We start from the raw sequence: 15,572 nt of genomic DNA, 5'->3' as shown, positions 1-15,572 counted from the left end.
CCATTAAGTGCTCCGAAAACGCCTAATAGTAGATGAAGTAGGCGAAAGAGCCTTGCGGCGGCATTTTGTGCACAGGTCATTGGCCTAAGCATTGCGGCACTAGTGTGAACGTCGGGCTTTTTGAAAACATGCGCTAATCTGAAACCGTCTGACAAAAACAAAAAAAAAAGTCGATTTTAGATGAAGCTCAGCAGTAGTAATGTCTGCAATTTACTTACTAATGCGGTGTGAACTGCCTAAACTGCTAAAAAATACAGCTTCTGCGACGTTATTAATTAAGTTATAGTGTCTGTTGCCACACCGTGCAAAACCATAGGACTAGTGTGACTGTTCTTGATTTCCCAGGAAACTGCATTGTTCAAAACATTGTGCATAATTTTGGCCTCCACAGAGGACAAGATATTATTCCAAGGGCTAACTGCAGATGATAGCACTGCTGAAGGATCAGGTCCCTTAACACCTCCACCGAAGTCACCCCTGTTTAGATGGTAAGGTGGATTCTTTGAACATAAAACTTTCAAAATCAACAGTGTGCGTAGTTGTATGATATGTGTCATAACGCCCACAAAGCTCATTAAGCAATGCTAAGGTAAACAAGAAAGTTCTAGTAAAATCTGATTCATTTTGCCTTGATGCAGTGATTAGTGTCGGCAAAAATGTTTCAAAGAAATGTACATGCACCCTTAGCAGTAGAGTAATTCTATTCTATTATGCCTAACATTTCATAATGCGAATATGCGATATAATATCGTCCAGGATATTGCTCACAGTACATTGCTAATGACTCGGCTGCATTATCAGCTTCGGTTTTAATTATCATTCTAGGTTCAAGGATGGCCAAGAATTTGAAGCCAGTGAACGGTTTCAAGTCACATTTGATGATATCGAGGACACGCTATCCTTGGTCTTTCAACATGTCACGCCAGATGATGCTGGTCTCTACACGTGCGTTGCCAGCACATGCAGTGGGAAAATTTCCTGTAGTGCCGAACTAACTGTTCAAGGTTTGGCAGTTTTCATTCCCGGACTTGTAACTTTTAGGGCCTCCCAGTACTCGTGTTGCTTCCCTTTGTGATTAAAAATTATGTTCCCTTTCCTTGCTCATGCAATCGCAACGTGTAGCGCGGGTAGCCTATTCGGCGCAGCAATTATTTTTGAGCAAGCGATTGCAACACAGAGTAGATCACTTCAGTAAGCGAAGTACAACAAAATGCACTACATTCCCAGCCTGATCATGTCCGTTCTGTAGCCTTTCCGTATCTGTACGTCTCAACACTTGCGGTGAGCAGCCAACTGGCCCGTCCTAGTAAATAAAGTAGGTGTAAATAATCCGATCATTAGACATGTACTACGTTTAGTATTGTCATCTCACCATAACTTGTTTGTTCTTGCATTTCTGCACGTTTATCGTGCCTGTGCATGATTGTTGAATGTGTATGAATTAACAAGACAACCTACAAAGGGTGCTTATTTTAAGCGTAGTGACTCGTCTCTAAACTATACTTTACAGTGCTTCTAGGCAGTTAATGTAGGCATAACCGTAATAGAGCCACGGGTTCTTATGCAATGCACTATTGTAAAACATGCAACATGATTTCCTAGTATCTTAGTGCGACAAGTTACTCCTTTATGAATAACTTTTTACTTCCGAATCACTCGTTTCTGTAAAGTATCTTTAAAATAAACACCCTACTTACGACAATCGGTTCGGACAGTTGGCATGAAAATAAGACTGCAGCAAATTTGTCTCACACAACACAAAATATTGCACCATTGCTTTGTATGTTCACATGCTGTGCATATTCTATTCATGTGTGCATCGTTAGTTTTGCAACTGCATGATAATCATGTATGCTTGAAATCAAATGTCGTTCGTGTGTCGTATCTAGAACAAAGCAGGTGTTCTATCGGGGCCATTTAGTTTTGTCGACAAGCAGAATTTCGTTATAGTCACATGTAATCAGTTTACATCTGCTACCTATTTCTACATATTCAAAGGAACACAGAATTCTCTTTTATAGTTTTGTATTTTTATTGCAAGAAATATGGTAAAATATTTCCTAATTGATTAAACTCTAACCAACAAATCACTCTAGTACTCCTTTCTTCACCAAAATTGAACCAAAAATTCTTTCATTCTTGGATTTCCACCGATAACCAACTGAAGCTACTCACCTCGCAGTTTGCATATTCGAAATGTCATTTGATGGTCACTGCCATACCTTCCAAAGGCAGTTCTTTTCACCTTTCTTTTTCTCTACGTTGGATTCGAACAGCGTTTCTACGAAAGGTTGTCCTTGCTTTTGAACAAAATAGAAATGCTATGGTAGTAAAGGCTAGCAAACGCAGCATGGGGGAGGGGAGAGGGGGCTGCTTTTGATTTTTTTATTAAGAGAATAGTAAATATTACAGTACACACGATGTACCTAACTCTTAATGCTTTTAGTGACGGGCTCCGATAGAACGGCTGTTGTACCTGGAAGGCCAGATAATGATAGCCAACTTTCGAACGTAATCTCTGCTTCCACATCGCTGATTTTGTGCGAATGCGATTGAGTTCGAAGGCGTGGCTTGTGACTGGCTTTTCTCTAAGGTTGTGATGCCTATATGTCGAGCAATGTTCGTTGGTACCTGTAGTAACCACGGTAGTATAGATACACAATACATTTCCCGGTCACTGACGTAGCCCTTGGCAAAACGAATTAACTGAAACATGAAACTCTCACACTAACACACCCTGACAAATAGCTGCTTCTACGGAAATTCAAAGCAAAATAATGCAATCTACAGGCTTTCCTTGCAACAGTTAAGCCATAAAAGCAATTTCTGTTTATTTAAAACGCTGTGATCACTCAGTTCAATACGCAAGCTCATTTTCTGCATGGCACTATGTGTAAATGATAGCTACTGGGAAAAATGTCAGGATTGAAAATAATAACAACGCCGGCAGCACTTTCATGCCCAGTATTTGTCAACTAGCGCTAAGCTGTAATATTTTAACTTAAAGTCAAAGAAACATTGATGTTAATAGTTCGTACTGCTTTCAATTCTTATTCGATTCTTCCTTGTCCACATCTTCTAAATGCTAAATTTGAGACATAAAGACAGAATATTCGCTGGCTGCATGATTTACACGCCTCTGCCACCACCAAGGAACGAGCGCTTTCATTTGAATTCTGAAGCACGTCCGGGCATTCCCTTGATTCTGCTCTTTGCCCTTACGCGCCTAATTCTGCTTTTACTTTCTACATACAGGTGCTGTAATTAAAAAGGCTCCAGAAGCTCCAACAATAGCTGCTAGTCTATCAGATGTCGAAGTAAATGAGGGTGCCTCTGCAATGCTCGAACTCAAAGTGAAAGGATATCCGAGGCCGAAAGTAACGTGGTAAGATGTCTTGCACTCGGGGGCATGAAATACAAAAAAGAAACATTCTTGTGCTTATAAATCGCAGTTATTGATATCAAGCGCATATTACTCGCAGGAAGCACGAAGGAAAAGTGATCGAAGCAGGCGGTCGGTACCGATTTTTGTTTGAAGATGAAGAGTCAATGACTTTGGTCATAAAGAACACTAAGAAATCTGACGCTGGTATATACAGCGTTGTGGCTGAGAACGAATCCGGGACTGCCAACACTGAATGCAGACTGACTGTCAATTGTGAGTAGACAGCAGCAGTCTGCGGATTCGCAATCAATAACTATTTTTTTTTACTTCATGAGCTTACGTAATTAGTTGAAAGTAGCGATCGGAAACTAATGAAATACATTAACAGACAGACACTTCCGATAAACAATATTACCAACCGTTAAACACATACAGCAATACTGACCTTGAGAAAGCCGATGTCTTGCATTTTTTGATATAATTATAAACCTCCTAAGTCTAATTTTCTATTTATTACCGGTTATCACACATGTGCAGAGGTTCACTGCTCATGCCCATTATTATGCACTATCTGGTGCTCTGACAGAGCTGCTGATAGTGCACGCTATTATGTCTGGTCGAATCCCTTGCCGCGTGCATAGTCTGTACTTCACGAAGTCGCGTAGTTTGCTCCGCGTACGCGAAATTTACGCTTGCACACTAATGAGTTAATCGTCCTTTGCGGACTCATTATCTCTGCTCATATTATAAAGGCTATATATCTGCAGAAGTTGGTAGAGCACACCATATTGCTCTACTCACCATGTGCCTCTAAATCAGTGCTTGATTGCTGAGTTGAAAGAACAAAAAAGCAACTTGCTCTTTGTAGTGCTAGTCGCTTCTTATCATTTGAACCGAAAGCCAATTTGTTGAATGGAGCTCCACAATGGTGAACATTAACTCATTTTATTCCGTCTTTCATTTTATTTATTATCGTTTGTTGTCCCGTTCTTAGAGGCAACTTAGCTCTGTCTACTCACCAACGATTGGCCGGTGGGAATACGACAGCAAGTTATAGAAAATTCAGATAAAAAGCAGCTGAAAGTCAACGTAGCTCCAAGCATTATTTCTCTTCTTGCATACTGAATCTCAGCAGCTTAACTAGTGCTGTGTTCAAATGTTTTCGAGGCACGAATTTCACCGCGTTTCTTAAGTTTGGTGATAAAATTATTTCATTTTCGGTGTTCTCTGTTCTACGGGATTTTTTTCAGCGACCCCGACGTTTAAAAAGGAACTGAAAGACGTTTCTGTGATGACGGACGAGGTGTTGAAGCTTGACGTTGAAGTTCAAGGAGCTCCGACGCCTGATGTCAAATGGTAAGAAAACACGGAAAGGAGCGAGTTCAGTCGTGTCGCTTCATTAATTGAGAGGAATCGTGTCCCTGTGTTGAACTGCTTCCTTAACACGTTCCCGCTTCACCGCAGGTACAAAGATGGGCAAGCAATAGTTGAGGACGACCGTGTGAAGATTACGCAGCCAGCGGAAGACAAGCATGTGCTTATCATTGAACACACCAAGGTGGAGGATTCCGGCAATTACTCTTGCGTCATTAGCAACACAATGGGAACGCAAACAGGATTCTCGGCGGTTTCTGTGAACGGTATGTCTTGTTCACGCTACAAGTGGAAAGCCGTCTTTCGTAAACTCGACGCAGAAATAACGTGCCAACTAAAGCGCTACCTTTCATAATAATACGGCGTGCGGCCATGACCGTTTCTTCGACTTTTCTATACATATATATTTCTGCAGTTCACAATGCTTTATCACAACTTCTGTCGCACGAATTTGACAGCACAGCCTCTTTTGTTCTTGTCTTTTTCAGCGCCACCAAAATTTCTGCAGAAACTGAAAGACTATGAGGCATCTGAAACTGAGAATGTGACGTTCCGTGTGAAGATCTCCGGAAATCCTAAGCCAAACGTGTGCTGGTGAATATCCACTTATATAGCGTCATCCTATTAGGTTGCCTTTATTGTAATGAAGTTAGTCGCGGGAATGTAAACCGTAAAGGCGCCGGCCACTATTTGTCACGTTAAGAAATACCAAGAGGCAGCTCCACAAGAAAGATATGATTCGTATTCAGAGCAATGCAAACGATATTCTTTTGACATGAACTAACCCCACTACAGTATAAAGTAGCAATAGAGAAAATGTTATGGCTTTCTAAAATTATAAATTAGATTTTTGTGTTTGAATTCAGCTTACCTATGGTAGAAAGTACACCACCCACGAGAATGAAGCCATTGTCGGCAGGATAATACTGGCTCTTGTATCAGAGGTGTTCTTCCCAGTTGACTGATTTCGTTTCATATACCAAGTCCCATCTCACTGCCCCCTCATTTTAAGAAAAGAAAATGCTGAAATTTTTTACAATCACAGCCCATATTTGTGGTGTTCGAATGAAACACACGTATGCGCAATGATAAGGTTTCCATACGTGGAGAACATCGGTGACCTAACGCGTTAGCCCAATCGCTCACTGGATATTTACCTCAACATTAACACCTGTTTTAAACACAGCCATAAGGTGTATTGTGTGTCAATGTAAAGCGTTTCTCCTACTAAGGTAGTTCGCACGCTAGAATGGCTCCTAAAAACGAGCGACGGCCAACAGCGACGGCGAACGTAATATTGGCAGAGGCTGATATTTGATTCATGATATTACAGTCAATAAGAAGCTGTTTTATGGAAAACAAGTAGGGGCGTCCAAATAGTAATTCTTAAAAGCGAATCGAATACGAAAGGAATAGTTCCAGAAGCAAATCGAATTGAATATTGAGTACTTTCTAATAGTGTTCGAATAATCACCTACCATTTTCATAATTGACGTAATGTTTCAGGCATGGCATTGCGCGTTATGAAGCGCTGTTTATTAAAAACGTATGCCAGAAACCATACTCGATGATTATCCTAGTCAATGCGAAGCGTTTCTCCTTTGCCTATGGCGCAAAGCCCGAACAAACTGACGTCTTCTCGCCGGAAACGCTCGATCGTGGACCGCCACATGTGCGGGCAGCGACACACTGACGACGTACGATAGGAACCAGAGAGTGTCGTAGATGCTACATGCTACACTAAATTCGCCTTCGACACAGTGCTTTTGAAAGCACGCGTCCGCGTCCGGCAAGTGACGGTCCCCTCATCGGGTCCGCTCGGTCTCGGCGGCCTATTCAACGGCCGTTCGCTTGGCGGCACGCCAAGCGAACGAGATAAGGTGGAAAATAAAATAATGCGAGGCAGCGTCCATCATCAAACCATGTAATAACCCTTAAACGTATAAGCAATATGACTGTCACCCGTTACCTCGTCTGGTTTTCCCTAAATTTACAGCATGTTTCGTGCAAAATTGCCAACTAGAAAATTGAGTCGCAAGGAGTTTAGAAATTAAACGATCCTCAAAGGGAGAGAGCCAAAACAACAGCCAAACAGGAAGTAAAAGCGAAAATTAACAGATTTAACTGTTCTTTGTGAAAATATTTAGGGATCAACATCTTTTATTCAAAAAGGAAGTAGAGAAAACGCCGCCGGAAGTGGAGAACAATTCCGAGTGTTTGAAATGACGCTTCTACAGTTATCAGTCGAGCCACCTGACGTAGCCACTTCTCTGCTGTGCTTATGTGGGTGTTTTTTAACCTTCCGCGGTGGACGCAGTATGTCTAGAACCGCAGCGTCGTGCGCTTTACGCGGTTTTACGGGACTGGTGGCCACGTAACTTCCCAATAATAATACGAGTCGGTTTTGGCCCTGAACTTGATAGAGCTGTAAATGAGGGATCCAAAATAACTGTGACTGTTCCGCAAATATACATTTCTCTATAATTTTTCCAGAGCTAATTGAAGAAACGCTGCTAGAAATCTTTATTTTACACGTTCGCTCGTTTACTTGTTCTTGGCAGTGTTCTTCCTGGGCTTCTTTTCTGCGCGAGTCCATTTGATGTGCGAGTCCATTTCATGTGGTTCCTTGTTTGCCAAGCAAAGAAGAGGTGTATCTCACAGCCGTACCTGTGAGATACGCCTTATTTCATTTATCTTTCGCGTGTTTACGCGTCTTTATGGCGAATGGCGGGCGTTATACACACTTGTACTAGTAAAAGTACCGTACCCCCTCCGCCCGCTCATTTGCATAGAAAAGTTACCTTCGGTTGCCCCCTGCATCCCCCGAAAAAAAATCCTGGGTGCGTGCCTGCCTCCAGAGATAAGAATTATCGCACTTTTGCTCCAATTTTATCTTTGACAGCGAACAGTTGACGTTTTGTAATATTTTAAAACTATTCGTATTTTACGAATACTGACTATTCGATTCGAAAACCGATTCCAAAAGGACACTGGCCGATTCATTATTCGAAAGTTTATAATATTCGCACACCCCTAGAAAAAAGTGAGAATTCAGCCAAATTGGGACAAAGTTCACCTGCTTTTTCAGTAAGTAAGCACGTTTGCACAAACAGAACTAATAACGCTTTGCTCATGCAACTGCATTCGTATTCAGTGACCACTTCTTTTGTCCATTTTCCACACCGCAACCTTTCCACTTGTCTCTGAGCGTTCTTAATGTCGTAAATGTATGCTTCTCTTTCCGCAGGAAAAAAGACGGTAAACCCTTAAAACCAGACGGGCACAGGTACCAGGCGCTGGAAGAAACAGAAAACGTCCACTGCCTGATCATCGATGACGTGCACAAAGAGGATGCAGCGCAGTACACTGTCGAAATCGCGAATGAGTACGGAGTTGTTAGTGACAGTGCAGCTTTGACAATCACATGTGAGGAACCCAACCAGGCATTTTTCTAGCGCTTGCGACCAGTTTCTGTGTTTAAATGCCTGACACGCCCGTCTACTTTCAGGCAAGCCGAAATTCAAGAAACCACTATCTGACGTCGAATGCTGCGAAGGAGAGACAAACATAAAAATCACTGTGGAAGTAGAAGGTGCGCCCACGCCAAAGATGAAGTGGTAAGAGATTTGGCAACTCCCGTATGTAACAGCTTATTCATTGATTTATTATTATGCTTTCTCTGTGCGAGCGAAAAGCTGCGCTTGTTGTCACATCACCGGTTGTCTAGCAAATTCAACCCTAACAAATTGGCTATATTCACTGTTATTGATGCACAACAATGAGCGAAAACGGGAGAGCTGAGTGCGTTTCATACTGCACTAATGCTTCTCACTAATTGATTGATTGATTGATTGATTGATTGATTGATTGATTGATTGATTGATTGATTGATTGATTGATTGATTGATTGATTGATTGATTGATTGATTTTAACGTCCCAAAGCATGAGCTATGAGAGACATTGCAGTTAATCATTTCTGATCAATTTCAAACAGCTAGGGTTTTCTAACGTACACCGAAATCTCAGTCAGATCAAGGAATTGGGTGCATTAATAACCAGAGCCCTTACGTACCGTGAGTTGGAAGCAGGTGCAGTTTCTAAGTGAAGGCTTCGTTTTTAGGAAGCTAATCAAAGAGGCCACTGTTTAAAAAACGTCCGAAGCAAATAAATTTTAGGCGACGAGCCCCCAATCCCGCATGAGCGGTGCTGTTTCTTACGGTGTAAAACCTGTCCCAAACAGGGGTAGTATGAAGTATGGAAGTCTATAAAGCCGTCCAAATGTGAATTATTGCGCAGACAAAGCGACTTGCGGGGAAACTACAGCGTTGCCTGAATAATTCCAGGGGTTTCACAAAGTTCGAAGACCCCACTATTCAACTCATTGCGATAGCGCGTCTAGAAACAGCCACAACGTTGTTCTATAGTATATTAGTAGCCCAATTATGAATTCAAACTCAAAGTTATTCAAACGAAAGGTTGGCTCCATCGTGTAATTTTCGGCCGTGGCCGAGAGGTTCAGACGCAATGCCCACACGCAGGCTATATTTGCCGACATGGGGAAGGTAACTGTATTGGTCTGATTCTGGAGCGCGTTTTTATTTTTCACCGAGACTCAGCTCAGTCCCGTGTTTTACCCCGCATTGTTCTCGATCCCTGATCGTGTCATCGTGGCGATTTGGAATATTATACTAAAGCTCACGGTGCGCCACGTGTTGGGAAAGCGGCCAAGCTCCACTCTATTTACTCGATTCCTCAGCATGCAATGGGCCTATGTCTACGCTAACTTGACTGTGGCCGCAGCAGCCGGGATAAAGACATTGTTTTTGTGCTCTGTGGCAGAACACTGCCGCGTTCTACAAGGTTTAAGGTTGTTGCTATTACCCCAAGAATAAGCCATTTCATTAGGGGCCCTAAACTTGTGCGATAATATTATTTGGTATTTAAGGTGTGTAAGGAGAGTATGGTAAATTTATAACTGGTGTACCTCGTCGAACTGAACTCCCAACGTCCTGCGATCCGCTTTAACTAGTCTTGTACTACAACACAAAAGCTTATTACGGGCAGTACCGACAACGACGTCGCAGCTTCTCTTGCATTAAAAACACAACTTTCTTCTCAAGTAACAGTAAAGATGAAGCAAGAAATCATGGGCCTAGCACGAATATGTTACGTTCCACAAGCATCAGTCGCTCCGTCGAAGGGTGCGATGAGCAAGGTGTTTGCACCGGCAGAATACGAGTGTTGTGACTGCAGGCCATATGTAGCGCCTACGATTGACAAAAATACAACAAAAGGTTCACGCTTTCCTACGTCGCGTAGTCGCTTTGGACAACCGGGCGTTGACACCGGATGTGCACAAACACTTAACGAACTTCATCGTGACTTGTACTATGGCATGGACTGCATCTTATAGCGCACACGATCAAGCGTCGGTACTAACCGACGTCGAAAAGTATATACGACCATTGGTTCACAATATTCGCTATTAGGCATTGACTGTCCCCATGGCCGCACGCTCTCTAAGTACCCCTGTCCTCCTTCTGTAACAACGTCGGTAATTACTAAAGTATGTCATTTATTCTTCTAGGTCTCTCAATGACTCTATTATAGTCGAAGACAACAGCTTCAAGTTTCAATCCGTCGAGGAAAGTGGCAAGTACACACTGGTCATCAAGGAAGCCAAAGCTGACATGACTGGCGAACTGGTTTGCGAGGCCGAAAATGTAAAGGGCAAGGACAAGTGCTCTGGAAATTTCACCGTTAAATGTGAGCCAACGTTAACATACTGACACGAGTTTTTTCCCTTGATTGTTTCTTATGCCTGATCCGTCTAACTTGCTCAAGCCACGTGAATGTAAACCATAACGACTGACTTCTTGCTTTGCAGCAAAACCAAAGATTGTGAAAGGATTAGATGATATCGACGTCGAGGTGGGACAATCGGCAACATTTAGCGTCAAAGTAGTAAACGCGAAGGACTCCAAGGTAAAATGGTAAGCATAGTCCATTCTAGTCGCAATCACTGATTCTGCATGACGTTTCTTCACACGTAATGACGTGGGACACGATGTAAAAACTGTCATCGTGGATCGAGTAGTGAGTAGCGCAAAGTGGCATTCTAGCTGGAATGTGTGTATTTAAAGTCAAAAGCAATATAAGGTATAATATTGTGAATCCTCATCGCAGCTCATGTTACTGAAACGGGCTCTGCAGTGGCCAGATGTGTACTTTTGTTCATGTTTATTCAGTGGTTAATAAACACATCATTTTTATACATTGAGAATGTATACGCAACGTCCATTTTATTTGTTTTGTTCACACATTGTTATAAATGACGCTTCGCCTGTGGTATTCTGTTTGGGAATTTCTTTTTCTAAATAAAAGTAACGTGTACGCTAGGGCCAATTCATTGGGAATTTTTGTATAGTAGATGGATATAGCACTCCAAGTGCTGTCTGACTAGCAAATAGGGTAAAAGGGTTAAGGTAAGAACGTAAAAACTTCCATGATGAGCAGTGTAGAAGCCGGCAATGCTTCCTAAGCAATGACTTGGTGCAAACGGTCCGAAGGAAAGCCTGGGAAGACCGACTATTGAGAATTTCGTTGCCTTAAGCAGTTCAAATTGATAACTTTATTGTTTGGTTAACAATGTCGGCTATACAAATGCTAGTTTATATGTAAGAAAACTGCGCAATTGCTCGTTGTATTTGTTGAGTGTTTCTCGCACACATCTAGCGCCGCGACATGCACACGCTCAGAAGTTCACAAGTGCACGCTCAGGCAGCCTTCGAGAAAGGCGCTTTTACTTAAATTTCGGAGGTGCGCAGCACGTAATCTTTTCTGTAACGAACGACGACAGGTAACGACTACGGCAAAAGTCAGGTACGCCAAACGCTGTTCCCAACAGCGAATGATCGTATACACAGGCAGCGCAGAGATGCATTTCGGCCGGCCCTTGCGTACACTGCGAACCTTTGAAGCAGAGAGTACGTATTTCTAGCTTGCTTCTTCTCGCCGTATTCATGTGAGCAATTATTTATTAACTAGGTTGAAGGACGACTGCGAAGTCACCATTGATAACAAGAACGTGTATGCAAAAGAAGAAGCGGACGCCACGTTCACGTTGGTCATTAAGTCTGTCACGACCGAAGATGCCGGAAAATACACATTCAAGATAAAAAATGAACTCGGTGAAGATTCGAGCACAGGACGCCTCAGTACACAAAGTATGTATCGTGCTTCTACCAAACGACGTTCGGTGTGCAATTTCCACAAAAGTTACTAGCATCGCTCATTAAACATTTTTTCTATGCACTGTTTACTCGAACATCTCAATCAAAGTGGCTGTTCTGCACGCTCGTAAGTTACTTGACGTCATGGGTAGTGTAAAGTGAATGTGAACTAAGAAAGCCCATTATTGCCCTTCAGTTTACGTTTTTATGCCGTGTTACTCGTTCACCCTTTTAAGCAAGGCCAAAAGTGTTGTCTCTGTGCGCGTAAAAACAGAACAAAGTCGCTACTTTTTGGCAACATGAGATTTCGTACTGTAAATACATTCATCCAACACTTCCCTTCTTTTATAGTTAAGGCATCCCGCTTTTTAGCCTTTAATGTACCTTCTTTCATAGCGCTCATTTCATTAGGCACTTATCAGCTTACGCAGATTTTAAAATCCGAGCTGACGCTTCTGCATAACTTATATTGCAGAGAAGCCAGAATTCACGAAGAAACTACAAGATCAAGAAATTTCAGAAGAAGAGGTGGCAGAGTTTACAGCGAAAGTCGTTGGCCAACCCAAGCCGAATGTAAAATGGTCAGTCTTTCTCTAGAAAGCCTTCTGCGGTGATTAGAAAACTTGAGGAAGCAAAATATTGCTTCTGGTGTGCAATAATATACGGAGTGCTAAGCGGTAACGTCTATAACGGTAATGAAGCTACCGGTAAAAGAAGAAAATCTTCCTGACAATTGTGACAAAGCGTTGACTACGCGTGATTTGAACCTTGCTCCCACTTAAATTGTGTATACAGAAACTTGCGAGATGTTTTCTTCTACTTATAATAATGGTGCTTGTTCTCGCATTTCTTAATTCACAGTTGTTGTTTTTCTTATTGGAGTTTGTATTGCTTTTCTACTGATCACTTATTTACTACTCCTGTCTTGGTCTATAAACTGAACCGATTGTTCGTTAAGTCAGCAATGTTTTCCTAACACTTGCGAAGCGTCCTCGGCTGACGAAGGCTTTTCCATACTGCCGCCGAGAATTTCATTCTTTCCGCTTTCTGTAAGTTTGCTAATAGTTTCCGCATTCACAACGGCTACGTGAAGTCTAAATAATGACTAATTGAGGTCATAGCGCAGAATTGACAGGGACAAGAAAGACTACAGGACGTGCTCTATTTAGCGCGCGTCCTGTCGTCTTCTACAGGAAAAACAAGTCAAAAAGACAAAGGACAAAAGAAGGGAATTCACACCACAACGACTGTCCTTCGTCTTTTTGACTGGCCTTTCCTGTAAATAATGTACCAACTGGCCCGGATTTCAACTCTCCTGTTGTCTTTCTTAGAGTGCAGCGGTGGCGTAGAGGTAGAACACCCGCCTCGCGTGCAAGAGGTCCGTGGTTCGAATCCCGGTGCCGCGCAATTTTCCACCGGAAAAAAAAAAAATCCGCCTGTTGATAAAATTGCATAAACAGGCCTGGAGTGTGGCCTGATCCCGGTGACCAGAACCGGTAACGCACTCCCTCACCAGAGCAGGATTGGCCACCCTGGTGCAGTACTTGGCCACAACCTCCTATATGAACACAACAATCAAACCCCGGCCCTCAGTCCCCAGCAGCTGCGAAGCAACTGACCACGGCGGCGGTCAGACCTGTGACGCTGCAGAGGGTGCTAAGAATCCCTGGCTCCGGACAGGCCGCCATTGGAATATGAACCTGGCAACGTTTAACGCTAGAACGTTCTCTAGTGAGGCGAGTCTAGCAGTGCTATTGGAGGAATTAGAGCGCAGTAAATGGGATATAATAGGGCTCAGTGAAGTTAGGAGGCCAAATGAAGCATATACAGTGCTAAAAAGCGGGCACGTCCTGTGCTACCGGGGCTTAGCGGAGAGACGAGAACTAGGAGTCGGATTCCTGATTAATAAGAACATAGCTGGTAACATACAGGAATTCTATAGCATTAACGAGAGGGTGGCAGGTCTTGTTGTGAAACTTAATAAGAGGTACAAAATGAAGGTTGTACAAGTCTACGCCCCTACATCCAGTCATGAAGACCAAGAAGTCGAAAGCTTCTATGAAGACCTCGAATCGGCGATAAGTAAAGTCAAAACAAAATACACTGTACTAATGGGCGACTTCAATGCGAAGGTAGGCAAGAAGCAGGCTGGAGACAACGCAGTAGGGGAATATGGCATAGGCACTAGGAATAGCAGGGGAGAATTATTAGTAGACTTTGCAGAACAGAATAATATGCGGATAATGAATACCTTCTTCCGCAAGCGGGATAGCCGAAAGTGGACGTGGAGGAGCCCGAACGGCGAGACTAGAAATGAAATAGACCTCATACTCTGCGCTAACCCTGGCATCATACAAGATGTCGACGTGCTCAGCAAGGTGCGCTGCAGTGACCATAGGATGGTAAGAACTCGAATTAGCCTAGACCTGAGGAGGGAACGGAAGCAACTGGTACATAAGAAGTCGATCAATGAGTTAGCGGTAAGAGGGAAAATAAAGGAATTCCAGATCAAGCTACAGAACAGGTATTCGGCTTTAACTCAGGAAGAGGACCTTAGTGTTGAAGCAATGAACGAAAATTTTGTGGGCATCATTAAGGAGTGTGCAATAGAAGTCGGTGGTAACTCCGTTAGACAGGATACCAGTAAGCTATCGCAGGAGACGAAAGATCTGATCAAGAAACGCCAATGTATGAAAGCCTCTAACCCTACAGCTAGAATAGAACTGGCAGAACTTTCGAAATTAATCAACAAGCGTAAGACAGCTGACATAAGAAAGTATAATATGGATAGAATTGAACATGCTCTCAGGAACGGAGGAAGCCTAAAAGCAGTGAAGAAGAAACTAGGAATTGGCAAGAATCAGATGTATGCGTTAAGAGACAAAGCCGGTAATATCATTACTAATATGGATGAGATAGTTGAAGTGGCTGAGGAGTTCTATAGAGATTTATACAGTACCAGTGGCACCCACGACGATAATGGAAGAGAGAATAGTCTAGAGGAATTCGAAATCCTACAGGTAACACCGGAAGAAGTAAAGAAAGCCTTGGGAGCTATGCAAAGGGGGAAGGCAGCTGGGGAGGATCAGGTAACAGCAGATCTGTTGAAGGATGGTGGGCAGATTGTTCTAGAGAAACTGGCCACCCTGTATACGCAATGCCTCATGACTTCGAGCGTACCGGAATCTTGCAAAAACGCTAACATAATCCTAATCCATAAGAAAGGGGACGCCAAAGACTTGAAAAATTATAGACCGATCAGTTTACTGTCCGTTGCCTACAAAGTATTTACTAAGGTAATTGCAAATAGAATCAGGAACACCTTAGACTTCCGTCAACCAAAGGACCAGGCAGGATTCTGTAAAGGCTACTCAACAATAGACCATATTCACACTATCAATCAGGTGATAGAAAAATGTGCGGAATATAACCGACCTTTATATATAGCTTTCATTGTTTACGAGAAAGCGTTTGATTCAGTCGAAACCTCAGCAGTCATGGAGTCATTGCAGAATCAGGGTGTAGACGAGCCGTATGTAAAAATACTGAAAGATATCTATAGCGGCTCCACAGCCACCGT

The 15,572-nt window shown here is 42.8% G+C and overlaps 1 protein-coding gene and 1 long non-coding RNA gene across 4 annotated transcripts in view; one reads left to right on the top strand and one right to left on the bottom strand.

Annotated features, from left to right (window-relative positions):
* Window positions 1–15,572, bottom strand: part of LOC129380504 (uncharacterized) — a 234,072-nt gene that overhangs the window by 83,499 nt on the left and 135,001 nt on the right. The gene's annotated exons all lie outside the window — the stretch shown is intronic.
* The window catches only part of Obsc (Obscurin), a 173,533-nt gene that overhangs the window by 80,923 nt on the left and 77,038 nt on the right, over window positions 1–15,572 (top strand). The window contains exons 16-28 of the mRNA XM_072286096.1: window positions 392–488; window positions 826–1,004; window positions 3,256–3,385; window positions 3,483–3,658; window positions 4,636–4,741; window positions 4,850–5,025; window positions 5,248–5,353; window positions 8,007–8,185; window positions 8,268–8,376; window positions 10,348–10,526; window positions 10,648–10,753; window positions 11,808–11,986; window positions 12,468–12,573. Of these exons, the coding sequence (XP_072142197.1) occupies window positions 392–488; window positions 826–1,004; window positions 3,256–3,385; window positions 3,483–3,658; window positions 4,636–4,741; window positions 4,850–5,025; window positions 5,248–5,353; window positions 8,007–8,185; window positions 8,268–8,376; window positions 10,348–10,526; window positions 10,648–10,753; window positions 11,808–11,986; window positions 12,468–12,573 (1,828 nt within the window). The remainder of the gene's footprint in view (window positions 1–391; window positions 489–825; window positions 1,005–3,255; window positions 3,386–3,482; window positions 3,659–4,635; window positions 4,742–4,849; window positions 5,026–5,247; window positions 5,354–8,006; window positions 8,186–8,267; window positions 8,377–10,347; window positions 10,527–10,647; window positions 10,754–11,807; window positions 11,987–12,467; window positions 12,574–15,572) is intronic.

Source organism: Dermacentor andersoni, chromosome 1 (genome assembly GCF_023375885.2).
Source record: "Dermacentor andersoni chromosome 1, qqDerAnde1_hic_scaffold, whole genome shotgun sequence".
In the NCBI taxonomy this organism is placed as follows: Eukaryota; Metazoa; Arthropoda; class Arachnida; order Ixodida; family Ixodidae; genus Dermacentor; species Dermacentor andersoni.
This window is presented reverse-complemented; position numbering and strand designations above follow the sequence as displayed.